This window comes from Pundamilia nyererei, unplaced genomic scaffold, assembly GCF_000239375.1.
Source record: "Pundamilia nyererei isolate P.nyererei 1_Seehausen unplaced genomic scaffold, PunNye1.0 scaffold00005, whole genome shotgun sequence".
Classification (NCBI taxonomy): domain Eukaryota; kingdom Metazoa; phylum Chordata; class Actinopteri; order Cichliformes; family Cichlidae; genus Pundamilia; species Pundamilia nyererei.
This window is the reverse complement of record NW_005187406.1, coordinates 3,104,278-3,123,000: the sequence shown is the minus strand read 5'-3', so window position 1 is coordinate 3,123,000 and position 18,723 is coordinate 3,104,278. Positions and strand designations below refer to the sequence as shown.

The 18,723-nt window shown below is 41.1% G+C and overlaps 2 protein-coding genes across 3 annotated transcripts in view; one reads left to right on the top strand and one right to left on the bottom strand.

Moving 5' to 3' along the window:
• Nucleotides 1–6,414, bottom strand: part of mms19 (MMS19 homolog, cytosolic iron-sulfur assembly component) — a 17,652-nt gene extending 11,238 nt beyond the window's left edge. Inside the window, exons 1-12 of the mRNA XM_005721778.1 lie at nt 6,289–6,414; nt 5,769–5,817; nt 5,554–5,654; nt 5,295–5,380; nt 5,074–5,148; nt 4,227–4,296; nt 2,730–2,858; nt 2,537–2,598; nt 1,091–1,177; nt 891–965; nt 599–676; nt 159–297 (exon numbers count right to left, since the gene is read on the bottom strand). Coding sequence (XP_005721835.1) covers nt 159–297; nt 599–676; nt 891–965; nt 1,091–1,177; nt 2,537–2,598; nt 2,730–2,858; nt 4,227–4,296; nt 5,074–5,148; nt 5,295–5,380; nt 5,554–5,654; nt 5,769–5,817; nt 6,289–6,376 — 1,039 coding nt within the window. The 5' untranslated portion in view covers nt 6,377–6,414. The remainder of the gene's footprint in view (nt 1–158; nt 298–598; nt 677–890; nt 966–1,090; nt 1,178–2,536; nt 2,599–2,729; nt 2,859–4,226; nt 4,297–5,073; nt 5,149–5,294; nt 5,381–5,553; nt 5,655–5,768; nt 5,818–6,288) is intronic.
• Nucleotides 6,415–6,799: 385 nt separating this feature from the next.
• ubtd1b (ubiquitin domain containing 1b) lies at nt 6,800–17,930 on the top strand. Of its 2 annotated transcripts, XM_005721774.2 has the most exons (5): nt 7,557–7,621; nt 14,447–14,511; nt 15,050–15,277; nt 15,400–15,557; nt 17,514–17,930. In XM_005721774.2, exons 3-5 carry the CDS (start codon nt 15,103–15,105, stop codon nt 17,784–17,786), a joined length of 606 nt encoding a protein of 201 aa, XP_005721831.1. In that variant the 5' UTR covers nt 7,557–7,621; nt 14,447–14,511; nt 15,050–15,102; the 3' UTR covers nt 17,787–17,930. The 2 variants fall into 2 exon arrangements, with proteins under 2 accessions (XP_005721830.1, XP_005721831.1); XM_005721773.2 differs by lacking the exon at nt 14,447–14,511 and having other exon boundaries at nt 6,800–7,621.
• The last annotated feature ends 793 nt before the right edge of the window (nt 17,931–18,723 follow it).

Genomic DNA, 18,723 nt, shown 5'->3' with positions numbered 1-18,723 from the left:
AAAAAAAAGTTTCCTGCCAACTTCCTCCCCAGTGTACTGTACTACATAGTGCCATATTCCTCCTCATCAGTATACAGAATTTCATTTCTATGTTTCTTTCTGGAACAAATGTACCTTTTTTCACATTTTCATGCATGCATAACAAAGCTGCATTTTACCTGTGAGAATGAAATCCAGGAATGTGCTGAGGGAGTCCTCAGAGTCAGAGCTGAGGACTGAGCGAGACAGACAGGAAGTGAGTGCGGTAAGAGCAGCGAGGCCTGCAGACTCGATCCTCTCGCTGGAGGTTTGAAACACCTGCAACGACACAACAAGCACAACTTAACTTGACTCTGCTGTTGTTAGTTAAACAGCAGTGAGGTCTTCATTCGCTTAATGCTACAAAAGAAATGCTTCAGAAAGCACTACTGGCCTTAAATGTGCCTGTTTTTATTTATGAGGGTGGAGTGGGTCAAAACGAGCTAAAAACAGAAATTAAAATCACACCACACCGAAGAAAGACCAGCTACAAGATATTAAAATATGTCTTAACAGAGCCAAGGCACAAAATACACAAGTACTACTGCTATTTACATTTAAAAACTGATCTCAAACAGACCTCTCTGCGTACTGCTGTCCACAGTCCCTGCAGGAATTCAGCCACATGCTTGTGTTCATACTGTGACACACAAGCAGCCTGAAAATGTAAAAATAATCACAAGTTATCTACATGACTCTGCGCTGGACCACTTGTGACAAACGACTCTGGTGCTTAAGGGAATCGTGAGCTGTGCATCATTCACCTTTACTCATGCATACTCTGTGCAGCTGACAGTCAAATGTTTATATCTGAACTGTAAGCTCCTGTTTTAGCTGGAGGCACACAACATTTTTAGAGACGAGTTTCTCACCAGAGTCTGCAGCGAGTCCAGCTTTGCGCTCTGAACGTCTGAGTCCAGCTTCTCGATGAGGAGAGGTAACAGAAACTGTAAGATAGCAATAAATATTAGCGCAGAGGCCCTTCGTTTAGTTTGCTTAGGAGGAAAAGCTCCAAAACAGAAAAAGTGAATGACATTTGAAAAAAACATAAATAAATAATACTTTCACTCACCTCTGCAAAATTTGGAGTCCCAGTAAGGACGGCCCTCAGAGCCTGAACCAGTTCCTCCCTGGTGATGCCATGTGGGTCATTCGGAGGCTGAAGTGAGAAGAGATTTAAGAAGTCTATTAAAACATGCAGAACCCTACAAACATTCACAGATAATGGAAAGTACATCACACCCCCTCCCAGTTTCCTGTCCCTCTTCACTGCGCTATCAAATAATGAATATAAAGACTCCAATGTATATATGAAAGATGTCTCTTTTGTTATACAAGCACCAAGGTGAGTGTCGATATCTCTGACAAACACAAATATATAAATGCAGAAAGACTCGTGCTATTGCAGACTTGCTCTCACAATATAGCCTCTGTTTGCATTTCATTTAATACCTGAAATAATACAATAAAAATGTAATCTCAAAGACCACTGATCAGTCATTATCAACTGGCAACCAATCGTGAAGCAAAAATGCTGCCCAAAATTCACAGGGTTAAACTTTAGATCTCTGTCTTATAGTGCTTTACAACACATGAACAATATTTATTACACGTTGTTGTCACATGTATCCCAGTTTGGCCTAAAAGGAGTTCTAACATCAGTGTTGATTTCCTCAACCAATAATTCTAATGAGGTTGTTGATGCATTCGCTTTCATCAACACCCCCCCCACAAAAAATGCACAAGGACAAAAACTACAGTTTAACGTATCAACATGTTCATTAACGAATAAAAATGAAATGAGTTGTAAATAACTCAGTGGCAGAAACAAACTTTTACACTTTTTGTCACCTTTAGATTTAGTCTATGATAACATTACAACATTTAGCTGATAAAAACTTAGGAAATTTAGACGCCTAAATTATGAATGAAACTAAATGATGTTTTAGTCAGAAGATTAAGATTAAAGCTAAATCAAAATTTGCTGTGAAAACGAAAACTTTGTAACATGTTATGGTTTAAAATGGTCACTAATTAGTGAATCAGTAAATATAATCATTATATAAACTATGACTATCATAGCATGCTCATATAGATCAATGCAAATGTATAATAATAGATTTTCTAAATGATCCAATCTGTCGACTGATGTGTTGGGATATATTGTCTAAAGTGTTCATAAACTAATGCTGATCCTGCACTGTTTCCTGTTTCCTCTTCAGTTTAGACAGATGAGGGATGCTGGCCTTGAATGCTTAATAATACACATGGTTAAATATGCCCATTCTTATACTTTACATGATGTTTTACGTCACATACACAACAAGCTTTGCACCCATGTGCTGCTTTGCTCCAGAGAGACCTGTGATGCTCTGTGACATTGAGCTGCTTTTCGCGAGCAGTCGCTGCGTTATAACTTCCTACAGAGTCTGTCTGAGGTCACAGGAAGTCAGTGATGACATTTATGTCTGCTACACTCAGTTCTCGGTCCAAACCAGCTGAGTAAACAGGGACTTACTGGGGAGAAGTCGATTGGGAAATAGCAGGACGTCACTTCAAACAGTTCCTCTGTGAATTTACCTGAGACAGCAGATAGGAAATGAATGGGAGTTACAGTTTGATCACTGTGGCAGAAAAAAGGTGAGCTGCAGGTCAGGGACGCACAGAAATACAGAAGAGGTGACGGTGAGAAGAAATTATGGTGTTCTCACCGAGCTCGTAGCCTCTGTGAATAAGGTTTTTGGCAATCTGAAAGGCCAACAAGAGGTTGCGAGGATCTCGCTCCCCGTCCATGGACTGCACAAAACCGAAGACAAAGTCGGCACCCAAACCCTTAAGTTCTGTGGGGAAACGAAGCAGGGACACATCATGTGGGGAAAAAAAAGTTTTGCAACACAACAGACAAACACTGGTTCACACAATGACTAACAATGTCTTGCGTGAGAGTGCCACGATAAAGGAACTATACAACCAACCGTCTCTTCCTCAAAACTAGGAAAGCTGGTGAGGGTGTATCGGTGAAGCTTACTACCATCTCCAGGTGGGGATGATTATTATTTTGGCATGAAGAGCAAAAAAACCCGCAAGATTAATTTTCTTATGTGAAGTCAAAATATTAAAATGGAAGAAACAAGTAACAGCAGCTAAAAAAAAACATTGGTACTAACGGGATTTGTCAGTTTTCTAATGATTGCATCTTCTTCTCAATCATTCACTTCCTCTTATTTAACACACACACACACACACTGACTGCTCCTGAAGCAGCTGTATGACGTTTCATTCCCTAAGTCAGAGGGCAGATATCAAAGCTCATATCAGAGCCAGAGATCCCAGCAAGATTCATTCATGTTTACTTTGATAAATCAGTCTTTGATGACTCGGTTTGAATCGTGATTAGAATGTTGTGATTAGTCATGTTGATTATCATCATATTGGAGATGAAGAAGAGTGTAATGATTTTTAAGACTCTGACAGTGTTCTTAATATAGTTTAAAACAGAGTCATTAAACCCCACAAATCACCTACAATCAGCCTTACTGGATCGGATTAATATCACCAGTTTGTAATTAAACTGTTTTATCTACAGTTGCTGTAACCTGCATGCTGTACCTGTCAGGTCACAGCTGAATAACGAAGATTTACAACTCATTTAAAATCCATTTAGATCACAGCTGTTTTTTATATATAATAATGAAATGATTCTGTGTAAATGAGTAAACATCTCTGCTACTTATATATATAAAAATCATATCTTTCCCCTCTTCTGTTTGTTAATACAAACAACGCAATCAAACATGATCCACAGAATTAAACAGGAGGGTCTTGCCCGTTGCCACGGTGAACATGGTCTGGAACCAAACAATCAGAGCTTACATTTAAAGTTTGTTAAATCTGCTTTCTGGAACAAAGCCCAGGTCACAGTACCATCCCTCCTGTAAGCGTTTCCATTTTAACAGCTGGTAGCTAAACACAACTATTCCACTGTCAGCCCTCCATTTTCATTTTTTACATATGGCTGTTAACCTAAAATATTAGCCAAACAGAGGACAGCGTGTCAGCGCCTTCCATTACTGCTGTGAGATTGTCCGACTTTTAAAACTCATGCTCAATTCTTAAATCACCGGTTATTTCAACATGACCTGCTTCCTTCCACAGAGCTTTCTGTCTCTGTTAACTGAGGTTTTGTGAATCAAACCATAATCTCTTACCCGCCTCTCTGGTCTCCATGATGTTGATAAGCATGCTGTAAACACATGCTCTCTCTGACAGCATCAGAGACTGCAGGGGAAATACATACATTTGTTATTAGTAGGAACGGTTTTAGATGAGTCAGTTTTACCAGCAAAAACAATAACAGAGAGGAAACAAGAACATCTAACAAGTGTGGCACGATGTTTCCGACAGTGTGCTACATTAGGTTTTAAATGCATTACTTTCGGAAAAATCAAACACCGCAAAACTAGGAAAAGTCACAAAATGTCCACTAACGTCAGAAAAAACAACTCAGACAGTGGAACTGTTGACATCATATGTGGAATGTAAAACGTGAATTGTTTGGTTAATCATAATAAATTCTTTGATTAATGGTGCAAACTCGTGCACTGCAAATTACTTAAATGTAATTTTTAACATTAGCATAACCCTCCAAGTACAGTGACCTAGATTAGTTATGGATGTTAGGTGAGTTATTTCTAAGCAACAACTTGATCTTGGCAATAATTTTGGTTAAGTAAAATACACCATGCGGTCTTTGTAAAATCCACGTTCTCTTCAATTCCCATTTTAAAGAACACAAAGACAACAAGGGGTGGGATTTAATAAGTTTTCTTCGTCCCACTCCTTTTTCAGGGAATTTTTGTTTTTTGTTTTGTGCATTTTATGTTCAATATAGGTATTTGTTGTGCCTGAAAATGAACAAATAAATGAAAAAAATGAAATGAACAAAGTTCACAACTAAGTATTAAAAAGATGAAATTATGTAGGTAAAAATCAATCCAGCACTGTCATTATTCCTCACAATAACACTTTAAATGTACAACAATATGACAGTCTCACCTGTACGTGGATGTCCTGGAACACTGACCTCAACATGGACACAGCTGAGCCAGGAGGCAGGTTTGTACACTTTGTCTGAATTGGGGAATGTACATTAACAAAACAGTAAGAGGAAATCCACAACCTTGCTCACATCTGGAACTTCTCAAAAAAAAGCCCCCCAGCCTGAAATAAACTTGCAGATTTGAGCAGAAACTAAATGTTATCAAAGAACGACTAACCAGCTCCTTTAGCCCCTTTAAGACGGGAGGTGTGACGACATAATGATCCTTCAGACGGTTTTCATAGAAGGCAATAAGCACTTCCACTGCGGAGAAGAACAGGAAGAAATGCTGAGTGCTGATCGCCCCTTGACATGAATAAGCGTCATCGTAAGACATATATGAATATAAAATGTAGTTATTTGAGTGCATTTTTGATTTGTCACTTTGCAAGAAGCTGTGCAATGCCGGCACAGTATATGGAAGGAGAAAGGTGTACCTTCTCTCTCTGTAAGCTCTCTATAGCACTCCTGCAAAACCTCAGAGAGCAGAAGGACTCCTCGGGCTCGAGTGGGAGGCTGAGAACTGGTCAGACTGGACCTTTAACAGGAAAGGTAATGAAGATGGAAGTTGATATTAGATAGGAATATAATTGCAAACTCTGGCTGGTTCGGGCTGATATTCTCCCCTGACATGACGATGAACACAGCTTACCCCAGTGCTTCCACCAGCTGCAGAACTGTAAACTTCCCGTCTTTGACACCTGAACAAAACAAACAAACAAATAAGTTTAGTGAAGTGAAGTGATGAGCTACAGCAATGCAAGTACACGCATGCTCTAACTCTAGTAGTTGTACCAGGTTATAATTCAAAGGTAAGGCCACAGGGTTCATTTACAGGCTACCTTACACAAACTCAGCAGCTAGCAAGCAGCATGTGCTTTAACCACTACGGACTAGCATCAAATTAAGAGTCCTTGTGAAGTGGCAATGTGTTCAAACTCGATGTATACATTCAGAGTGTGCATTTACATCGACAAAATGAGCAAATATATTTTCACGGCGAATGCTTACTCTTTATCTTGCGGTTATAACACTACACAGGATGTTGTGGCGCTAAGTTAGCTAGTTAACCATCACGTCTCGCTGCGCATCCTCGGAGAGTAGCTCTACAGCCTCTCCGGTGTTACTCTTATGAAAAATGTCACCGGCCAACCGCGACGAAAGCCTTTTACCTTTTGCTGCATCTTTGGCCTTGCTGTCCTGCAGTCCAGACACAAATTCCTCCACCAGAGACAGCGCCAAGGTACTGTCCGCAGCCATCGTGTCCCTGTAACTACTTCACTGGCACTACGCATGCGCGAAAACTTTAGGTGAATCGCGAAAAGCGATTGGTTTTAGATTATATCTGATAAAAATAAAACCGTTAAAAACAGTATAATATTATTTCCACACGTTTTTCATATTTATAGAAATGGTGGAAGAAAATCTTCAAAATGATTTTTCCTTTAATGCTGCATTCAAGTACTGTCCGAACAATGCATTACAAATACTAGAACTAGCACGTCCTCTCCCTTCCACTAAAGTTTTGCTTTTCAAGAGGTTCCAATTAATTACTACCAGTATAATTTCAAGTAAGTGTATTGACATTAGAAGAACGTGTAGCTGTTATATGATAACTCCGCTGTACAAATTAATTTGCGGACTCCTCCGTTCATAATTGCGTCAAGTCCCGACGCATTAGAAACCAACACCTGGCTGGATGCTTTTGCGCAAGCGTAAAGAAAAAAGTTCGGCGGCGCTAGCAGACTGCCGCTGGTCACCTTTCACCAGCGAAGTAGGGAGAATTTTTTAGGGGGGCTATTTAAAGAAAACACTGTACCGAGCTCGTCAAAGAACTGAAGTACTCCTTCGTACGGCGGACAGAGGGAGACTGTAATGACCCGCTGCGTTTGTCAGAGACGGAAGATGCGGGGAAATGATATCGTGCGCGCGGAAGTTTGTGTTTACTTACGCCGTGGTAGCTAGCGTGTTGGCCCTGTTAGCCTGTTAGCGAGAAAGGTGCGCTGTGTCTGGACGGGTTAATAGCAACACTTACAAGTCAGCCCAGCTACGTTAAACAGTAGAAACATACTGTATATATCCTGAAGCTAACAACGAGCTGGTGGCAGATGCTGGGGATTGCTCAAACTCTTGAAACATTGGTGCGGGCCACGAGCCGTGAACTCTGCGTGCGCGTGTCAACACGCAGGCAGAAGTTATTTACAAAGAGGGCACTTTAAGCCCTAATCTCAAACGTATAGACCTGCAAAACGTGATTTAAATATTAACTGCCGCCCTCAGTGCGGTTACGAATGACATATCAGGCTTGCGTCCCTGTGCGTGAAAACCATCCTCCTCATCGGACCTAGTACATCGTCCTCGTCCGCAATGGGGGCCCTGTTTAGCCAGTGAGACCCGTAAAAGCGATCTGGAGCCCGTTAGCCATGGGGGGATGTATGGGCAGATACTTGGAAGGCTGGGAAGACTCGCAGAGTCGGGGCTCCTCCAGGAACGGTGGACGAGGAGGTAAGGCAACATTGTGTGGATGTTGTATTAATATGCGGAGAGGTTTCTTTGAAATATAAGAGCTGGAAACTTAAAGTCATACAGCAACAGTGTCTCTGTCCGTTGATGATCAGTGATGCCAAAAAAGAGAAATATTTCGGCGTTGATAGTTTTGTGTTGCTATAACAATAGCAGGTTCAGACTTATCTGAGAGTGCATTTCTGGCCACCACTTGTGATTCGCATCCTTTTTTTGTGTCGTGGCTGCTGTTAAACAGAGGTCGATACCTCTGTTTAACAGCAGCCACGAGAGGGCAGGTGCACGAAATCTCCATACACGATTCCTCACACACATCAGGAAACTGGATCCTGCTGTAGCTGTCTGACTTTGATGTGTGCCTCTTCTGTATCAGTAAAAAAGGGCTTGATTCTTTAGCTTTGACGAGGTAGTTTTTCATCTTATCAGTTCAGACTGGTGTAGCTGTATATTCAGATAACATCTGTACCAAAGTTGATGACAGTAAGCTCGTTGGGTGATTTTCGTATATTAAAATCTAGGGCGTAAGCTCTGTGTTGTGGTTACTGTAACAGCCAGCTACGTTACATTAATTCCAGAAGTTGCTCTCTTTTCACATCAGTTTATGTCTGTTGGTTACGGACTTTCCTGGAAGTTAACATAATAATAAACTGCTACTTTGTTAATCAAACTAAAGTTAACCATCAACACACAGGCGCAGTGCAGCTGAATTATTAGACACTGGGAACTTTTTCTACTTTTCCAGAAAACAATGGTGATTATATTTTGTGTGACCTTGTTATGATACAGTCATTATTGGGAGATTAGGGCTTTACAGCCTGGCAGGTTCATGAATGGGGGTCACATAAACACTTTGGGATGGGAAAAGACTTTCCAGCTTTTTCATATTTCTGTCATATTGCTTTAAAAGCACGCACGGTTGTGTGACTACAGTGCAAGCATACTTGAGCTCAGTGTTTGCCTTAGAGTGGCTGCTCAGGAAACTAAATGTCTGTTATTCATTTGGATGCAGGTTCTGTCCCCTTGATTTGTTACTGCTGGAAAGTTTTTCAGTCCGCCTTTTTCCAGTGGGAATTGTCTCCAGTTTGCATCAGAAAGATGGGAGGTTTTGAAGATGGAGTCCAACTTTCGCCATATAAAAAAGGGCGTTGTTTGAATAGACTTTCTGACCCCTGCTTATGGAGTTGCATCCTAAAATTAGACTCTAACATAGATTTTTGATGCCAATATGACCTTCAAGGTAAGTTTCTTTGTCGTGTGCCAGAGTAGCTATTTAAAGTTAAAGCTGTCAGAGCCAAGATACCCAGGCTTTCTGGCAGTGGCTCATGTTGATTTCCCAACTTGATTAGACTCAACACGCTCCCTTTGCTAGACAAGGCTTCGATCAAGAACAAGTCACATCATGCCCCGCTGTATCAGTGACTGAGACTGATACTGACTGTAACTCTGTTACATACATGCTCATAAAGAAACCCCATTTGATAAGAGGAAGAATTGGATAGCTCATATGGGATCTCAATTTTTTCGTTTGTTCCAATTTTGTTTGGATAAGAGCTCACTAATTTGTGTTACTATGTTCGTGTTAGGTCTGCCTACCACACGCTTAAAGGAACAAAAAGGAGTCTCGTTTGCATTGTGATGCTGAGAAAAATAATGGAAGAACATGTTTGGACTTTAAATAAACATCTGCAGAAACCCGTTATAAGATAGTAACGCATTTAGAAGCAGCATGGATGTAACTGAAAGGTGATTAGAAATGCACAATTTTCAGTTTATTTTAAATATTGATTTTTAAAAAGTCAAATATCAATCAGGCTATAAGAGTATACAAAACCTGCTGAATATATATGCACAAGGTTCGCTTGCTAGTTTTGTAAATCACCTAATAATAACGGTAGACTGATTAACCATGATAATGTCAAAGCTCTCAATGATTAGGATCTCAAGAATCAACAAAACAATTCACTGGAAAGTAAGCTGAACTGTAAATGAAAGTGAAACCTGCCCGTTCCAAGGTGGTCTATCTATTTTGAATGTAATTGCTTTAGAAAACAGCTTGATTAAGGAGAAACACATTGTTTTAGTTGACAATGTCTATAATTTACAAGTGTTGTTGTTTTTTTAAGCATCTCTGTAACAGTGGTTTACAATTTCAGTAAAAAGCAAATATAGATCAAACCTCAAACCAGCTTTCCCATGAGTGGCTCTCAGCACTGTCTGTATCCAGCTGTCTCAGACTAACCAGAAATCAGCTGGGCTGTTGTATTGTCACGTCTAGGCTGGATTCTGACCTGGAGGCGTTCAAGTCATATTTTCACTTTATTGGCTCGTCTCGTACCGAGCAGGGTTACTGATACATCAACACATCATCGCTCTGGTTGAACCAAACCCGTTTCACAGCTGTCTCAAGCACATTCCCATTTAAAGGGTGACCGCTATTAGAGTGATCAATCCAGCATAAACAACATAAACATACACATGGACAGAAGTAATGGGCCACACCTCTTAATCTTTGAATGCAGGCTTTGTCACAACGTATATAATCAGTCACATAGTCGTGCCATCTCCCTTTACAAACAGTTGTGTAAGAATGGGTCGCTCAAAAGAGCTCACTTAATAAGAGGATGATATTATATTAGGATGGAGTTGTGTCATGAAGGGCATCCAGCATAAAAACCTGTCAAATCCAACACGCAGAGCAACCCGCTGTGACGACCCCCTGTGGCTGTGGGAGCAGCCGAAAGTAGCTTTTAGAGGCTGACTGTATCTTTAGCTGCAGAAAGGTGAAGGAAACAAAAGTGGTGATAAGATAAGCAGTTACAGCACGTGAGTGAGTGTGCGCCAGTACGTCCTCATATTGATTTGGTCAGTGGCAATTCGGTCAGTGTCATCTGGCAGCGGCGTTATCTTTGTTGCTCTTTAAAGGAAGAACGTGGACAACCACACCTTCCCCCCTGATAGTTTGCCTTATTTCAAGGGAATGTGTGCAGCTGTTAAATGTCTTTGCAGGTTCAAAGCAACATCTTGGTAAAGTAAAGCATTTGTTCCTAGCGTTAGGTAATCTTCATCAGCCACCTGTAGTTGTCGGGTGTGCTGTTTTTGCAGCACAAGGAAGCCTTGTTGCTGTTTTCTGTTTTATGAGGCATTTCACCGAGTTTTTTTTTAAGACACACACACTTATCCCCATAAATTTTATTTCTGTCAGTCGCGCTCTCTCACCGTACTGCAGTTTCAGCAGTATTCTCCTATAATGTGAACATTTTTGCACGCGGTCACACTCCCTATTCTTTTTCTATACAGTTTAGCTCACTGCTTATAAGTACAGACACAGTGACACTGATTCATAGGAGTGTACTGCAGCACTGCTGTTTGTGCTGCGTGTATCAACCCATCCCCTCTTCTGATGAATTTTGTTAATATTCAAACTTTAAACTCCTGAGCATCTCAGTGGAAGATGAAGAGGATTAACCAGTATGAGGCCAAAGTCTCTGTTACCTTATTTGACCAAAATAAAAAAGCTTAATGACTAAGACATTATATGTGCACTACACTGCTCACATAATGTTGAGGTCCGGGCTTTGTGAAGGATAGTCTGTGACCGATAGTGTTACACGTACATATTTCCTACCCAGGTATGCTTTTACTGCATTTATAGTGTTTTTGAGGTCATTGTCATGCTGAAAAATGCCAACTGTGAATCAATACCATGCAGTACCATTTGGAAAGAGATGGCACTGCTTGGCAGATTATACCCTAATGGTACTTTCCTGTGTTCATAATACCGTTAGTTTTGAGAAGATCTCCAACATCACTGACTAAGGGGCAGTAGACTGCTTTAGACCAGGGGTAGGCATCTCCAGGCCTCGAGGGCCGGTGTCCTGTCAAAATGTGTAAGCTTTGGCATTGTTCATAGATTCAGCAAAAGAAATGGGTATTTCGTGCTTTGGTGACAGGCTGCTAGTAACAAAGTGCCTAAAGAAGCCATTCACAATTGGCTCTTTTCTAAGTTGCCTGTTAGGCACAAAACTGGTTCATTCCTTGAGTTAGAAGCCTTTTTGATGCTTGAATGATTTATAGGTCGTTGTTAAATGGCTTAACAAGCAAACAGAAAAGGAGTAGGGTCCAAAGAAAACCTTTGCAAGACCTTCAGAAAGCCGGGAGAACTATTGCTCAAGATCCCATTAAAAATTACAAGTCTGGTTTCTTGGAAGCAAAATATAAAGAAATAAGGGCTGGCTCAAGACTTTAGAGCAGCCCTGTACTAACCAATAGATATAAATGCAGAATAAAGTGACACAGACTGTGGGGAGGAAAAAAACAGTTTGCAATAGCTGTAGGCAAAACTTGAAAAGAAGACATTTAAGTAGTTGTTGTTGTTGTTGTTGTAACACAAGCCTCTTTTGTATGACGCGTTTTGCAAGTGTTACGTCACGTTGCCTCGGCAGAATGGAAACAGATAGTTGAGGATTTACAGCATGTGTTTCATCTTAGAAATGAGGAGGTCTTTATGGTGTACCCAAGTTTTATAGAGCCATGTTGCACAATGGAGTTTTCAATGAGCTCATGAGAGTTTGGAATCTCATAGTGCCTTTAATGTATGCAGTGTTTATTACTGATGATACTGATGCAATAAGCTTCTAAGAGCCAGCATGTTCCATGTTAAGGGCTATGTGCTACAAAATAGGAGCAGGTGGACCTGTCGGTAGCTTTTCTGAGCTGAGTGATCTGTAAACAGAGCATATAAAGACAGTGGCGGCACTATTGTAGTAATAATGCATGTGGTGTTTTTTTGGGGGTTTTTTTTTAAGTACCATTACAGATGCTTTAAAAACACTTTTAAACTACAGAGGCGGGCCGTGTCTTTAACTGCAGAAAGCTGAATGATGTAGCGTGGTGATAAGATAACTGACTACAAGGTTGAGCCCACTTGGGTGTCCTGTACACTGTGTACATCCACGTTGACATAACTGCAATATGTCTATAGCTCACGAATGTCAAACACATCTTCACATCATGGGCCACATACAGCCTAATCAGACCAGTGATAGTCCTTTCTGTCAGTATACAGAAGTTTAACCATACATCGAATTCCTCAGATATCTTCATATTAAGGAAAGAAGTACTACAACCTTTCTTCATCATGTAGAAAAACTCACTTACTTTTGAAATTGTAAGTTAAAGAAATCTGTCACCATGACTCTGTGGAACCAGGTTGTAGATATTAGGTGTGTAAAATTACAGAAAAAAATGGTAATAATATAATATTTTTTAACCAGGACCCATAAATACATTTTTAAAAAAAGCAAAAACAAAAACATTTGTGTTGTAGGTAGTGAAAAAAATCGACTTTTCTGCCATTTCATTCTGTATGAATTACTTATTTACCTGGTGTAGTATATATTGCCATGTAGGTTTTCATCAGTAATGCTATAAAAGTTATGAAAATAAAGCTAAAACTAGGGATGTTCCTAGTGACTAATTTCTTAGCGTACTTTTCCCCTTCATTTAGTCAACTAACTATTCTAAAATGAAGAAACAAGTTAAATTTGTCAAAAACTCTCTACACAAAGGCATTTTAAGCATTTAACACATTCTTTAATCAATCATGGTGCTTAACTGTGCAGCACCTTGGTTATGAGCATTATGAGCATTTCATGTTCTCCAGAAAAACACTTTTTCACCTGTTGAAAATGTGACAAATTATCATCAGAAAAACAAATAAACTGTGACTGAAAAGTGTGGCACATTGTGCTGTGTGTTATGAATGATGCACGCTGTTCCATATTCATGCCAACCACTTCAATAAAAGTTTAAATCTAAAATGACAAAACGCTAGAACGATAGCAATTTTTTTTTCTGTTTATCTGGAGTCGGGGCGCAGGGGCAGCAGCCTATGCAGAGAAGCCCAGACCTTGCTCTCGCCTGCAACCTGATCCGCTTAATCTGGGGAACGTTGTAGCATTCCTAGGCCATCCGATAGATATAATCTCTCCAGCATATCTGGTGCCTCCTCTCAGCAAGACATGCCCGGTCACCCAGAAACCTCACCCAGATACTGCCCGCCTTTCCTTTCGATGTGGAGTAGCAGCGGCTCTGAGCCCATCCTGAATGGCTGTACTTCTCAGGGAAAAACCATGCACCCCTGGGTGAAAGGCCATTTCCGCCGCTTGTATCCACGATTTCGTGCTTATACCTTTTAAAAGGACTAACAATATTTGTGTTAATAATAAGATCAGTCCCAAGATTGGTGCATTCATGCTGTTTCTCAACAATGATCCTCCATCTGATGGCAGATGGCTGCATAACATTTGGGACACAGCAATTAATCTGCATTGGATATCAATTCAAATGTTTTTGGCTCTCATGGACACCACAGGCCTTTTTTTTTTTTTTTGCTCAGTGGTAGTGAGGAACCTGCTTTTCTTTACTTGGGATTCACTCGCCTTTAAATGCTAATCCTACACCAGGATTACCTGTCCTGAGCCTCCTGCACTATAGATAATTGGTCTGGAAGAAAGGCAACTCTGCATGCGAGGTGTCCCTTTTGTATGCTGTATTTTCCATCAGTCCACTCTTCAATGTGTGGCAGCTGTGACGCAGGCATTAGCAACTATAGGCAAGTTTAGTTCTCAGTTTTATTGTCAAGCTTTTACGTTGATTTATAGCTTCATGTATTTTATTTCTGGACATCCGTAGCTTCAGTCAGAGGAATTTTATGCTGGCTATGATACAAACAGGTGTGGAAAATCACTGGACGTTTCAATGATGGGTGGCTGATCCTAGCCTGTTGTCCTTATGCTTTCCCTCCAGATCAGTCAGTGTTCTCCTGGCCTAGGTGTGCTCTGTATTAATACTGAATAGTGGGAAACATGAAGGTAAGGTTACATAGACAGATCTAGAGTAAGCATACGCTTCATGGATACAGCAAACTCTGAATGACCTCCTAATTTTAGATTGAGAAGACATGTTAGGGTGGGGTAGGACGATCTTTCTCTGATGACAGCTCGAGTTTCTGTGTGGCAGTTCTGTTTATTACAGTGAGGAGATGAAAGAACAGAGTTAAGGCTGGGCTTTCCTCATTAGCCAAGCTGCCTGCTCTCTGCATTCGGCATTCACACATGATAATGAGGATTGTGAAAACGACTTCCACTGACTGTCGTGTTTGGATTCCTGTTGTTTCTTCCTCCATTTTTACAATAGTAAGAAGGGAAATAAATTGTACATGTGGGTGAATTAATCAACACTTGTTTTGTAATGAGAGGACCTCATGCTGTGTTCAAATGTTACCTTAAATTAGATGTTTTCAGAATTCTGCCTCTGACCTTAGAATTTAGTGGGGTGTTTGTTTTGTTTGTTGCGTATTATGAGTGTGAAACTTCAGCATTAAATTAATACACTCCTCTACCTTTACAGGGCGTAACGAGCCTCTGAAAAAAGATCGTCCTAAGTGGAAGAGTGACTACCCGATGACGGAGGGCCAGCTACGGAGCAAGCGGGATGAGTTTTGGGACACGGCGCCGGCCTTCGAGGGCCGCAAGGAAATCTGGGATGCTCTGAAAGCAGCCGCTGTGGCCTTGGAGTGTAACGACCATGAATTAGCTCAGGCTATAGTGGATGGAGCCAGCATCACACTGCCACACGGTGAGGAGAGAACACACACAGTATACTTATACAGTACAGTTCTCACCTCACTCTCACATAGGCTGCTTAAACCAGACTTAACTTACAATGTGACCTGTTTTTCTGTGGCATCCTCTTCTCAGGTACCCTGACAGAGTGTTACGATGAACTTGGGAACCGCTACCAGCTGCCCGTCTACTGCCTGGCACCACCCATCAACCTCATCTCAGAGCGTAGTGACGAAGACCCCAGCGACAGCCCTGAACCCCCAGCAGCATCCAAGAAGGAATTCCAGCTCAAGGTACCACGACTAGTACATCTCCTGTAAGACACGGGTCACGTTACCAACTGATTAGGACTAAATGGTATCATCTGCATATTAATCCACACTGTAAACACTGTACTCAATGTAATCAAATAGATGTACTGGTCTAATATTAATTCAGAGTAACTGATTAAGTTTAGACGAATATTTAGTTGGGTGTATTAGCAACTCAAGAGGCAATGGTTGCCTCAGTCTTTGTTTTGGGGTTTTCCTTAAAGTTTGCATAAAAAACTAAATATGTAAATCTCCATACAGTCATGCCAAAACTACAGTTCCAAGGTTTTGCATATCAGAACATGCTAAAAAGTGATCTAGTCCTCGAGCAAGTCATAAAAACTGATATAATTGACTTTTTATACTGTCATTAATCATGCAATAAAAAAAATGCAGATACAGTGTGTAAAATGCTGAGTACACCCTTACTGCTTCCACAACAATTAAGGGGTTAGATAGCAGCCAGGTGCTAGTAATTTGAATGGATTTGTTTGCTGGTCAGCAAGTGTGAGCACTTCTATAAAAGCAGAAGTTTTAGTAGTTTGCTATTCTGGAGCATTCAGGTGTGTGTCGACACAGTTCCAGACAGAAAAGACAGCATTATTCGTACCTACAGTTCATTTAGTCTGCTGCAAATCAGTTGATGACTTTGTAAACTTGTAGCTTTTGCTTGTATTTTGGTTTCTTTTTGCACACAGAAAAATCTATATTAATTCCAAGTGAACCAAAATGTTTCACTGCAAGTCAAGTGAGAGTGTTCAGTTTGCTGATTGGCCAGATGTGTAAATACAAGAAGAAGATGCTGTGCTCCCGGCTATTGAACATGACCATGAAGAATTTGCAATCACGTCACAACTAGTTGTCTGTACAGACCTTTGTACATCTATAGTACCTTGCCTCATCCCAGAATACAAAGCATACAAGGGTCCAGGAACATTTTAGCTCAAGCCTACAGCATTTGCACCGTAAAGAAAGTGTTCTGGAGTTCATTTGGAACCACACCAAGACCAGCTCCTCCACAGTGGTGTGGTTGTTTTTGTCCGCACCCAAGTGCGATTACCGTGGTCACACCTGCACAAACGAACCGCAAGGCGGAAAACGAACCAGTTCAATTTAAATGGACCAAACACTGCAGATATGAAAACACCCTAAGAGAAACAACAATTGCTTCCACCTGTGTGGGAAGGGTTATGAGGCCATTTCCAGTGACAAAGATGACTCTCACGTGGAAAACAATTATGTCAGCCACCATTCTTCCCAGCAGTGGAAGTTACAGAAAATTCCCCCCACTTCTCAGACTCTGCAGCCCTACTTTAACATTTAACATGCTGACGTGAACTGTTAAAGTTCTTGACAGAACAACTAGACAAAGACTGAACAAAGTCTCTTCTCTCTAAAAAGAACAAAACAGCATGTCTTAGGTTTCAAGAATTGATAAAGTCTAGATATTTTTTTTATTCTGATATGGAAAACCTTAATATTAGTAGAGTGTGACTACATCTGGGTCAAATCATCATTAATGTTGTGGCTGTGCTTCTCCTGATTAATTGTTAAACTGCTGCAGATTGACAGGCTCTGGGAAAGTTGATGTAGTTACACATTACTCTGTTTTTGTGTTAGCTAGCTGTTTGAGCCGGTTTATCAGCAGCTGGTTTCACCTTTGGACAGAAAAACAGATTTCATCCAACATTTACTTCCTGTGGTTATGAGTCATATCCTCATATGTGCCTAATAAGTGCAAACAGATGCTAGAGAAGCTTATGTACTAACATTCATGCAGCTTTTGACATGTATTAAGACTTCTTACGGGGTTAAAACTGTAAAATGCCAACACAAAACAATCCACGGACCAGTTTTTGAGTTCTTTGCATTTGGAACTTGGCTCACCTCTCCATGCAGCATTGTTAGCTCACTCTTCTGCTCCCTGCTCCCCTGTAGGTGCGGCTGTCCACAGGAAAGGACTTGCGTCTCAGCGTCAGCATGGTTGACACCATAGGCCAGCTGAAGAAGCAACTGCAAGCTCAGGAAGACATCGACACCGTTCACCAGCGCTGGTTCTTCTCCGGGAAGCTGCTCACGGACAAGACACGGCTGCAAGACACTAAGATCCAGAAGGACTTTGTGATCCAGGTTATCGTCAACCCACAGGCACTCCAAGCCCCCAAACCATCACCACCGACAACCACCGCCTCCTCACCTGTGCCCGAGTAACCGAGGACCGTCAGAGGAGCGATGCAGTCTGTGATGGACCAGAGGTGCCTCCCAATGCTGGATAACTTATTCTTCTTGACAAAAGCTACTGTTACTGAAAGAGAAATAAACTGTGAGGGTGAAACACACAAAAACAGACAAAGAAGAAACTGAAAAGTGCTGCTTTTTTCCCCTTTTTTCTAAATGTCCCTGTGTGTGCACGTGTGTGTTTTTTGGGGGGGATCTGCTGAGTCGTTCCAGTCATCACACTAACCAGAGATGCCTGTCATCGTTGCATATTAAAGCAGAGCTCCTCGCGCTGGTGTGCAAGCCTTTTCTCAGTGCACAGAACGTGCACATCAGAGCTGCACATGCAGACTCTGCCTTTGCCCTTTAGCCTGCTAACACAGTGCCAACAGAGGAACTGCAGAGGCGTTGGTTCTAGAGCGTATTTCTGCTATGACACCTATAAACTCAGCACTGTTGCTCTCTTTCTCCTCCACAGAAACAGGAAAGGAAAGCAGGAAAAAAGAAACGTGCTGAATATTCTTCTTTTGTTTTTTTTTCCTTTCCCTTACTGAGGAAATAAAGTCAACTGGGCTTTTTTTTGCACATTTAAAGATTAGTACTATACTTTTGTGGTAGTTTGTGTGCCTTCTACAAGACAAAAGGGGGGGGGGGGTAATCACCTGCAATTTTATTGTTGGGCTAATATATCTTCTTTTTTTTTGTTTGTTTTTTTAGATTCAGGAACTTTTAGATGGACCTAAGCTATAAGTGTTGCCTTTATTTCTTTTAAAAGATTTCGTAAGTCTTGCGGACAGAAGAGAATGGTTGTGTGTGTGTGTGTGGAGGGGGTGTGCGACAAGATTACGAAGCTGACCCATACGATGCATTGAGAGTCGAGACTGGACTAAAAGTCATAGCTTAAGTGAATCATGTCATTGATTTAAGGGAA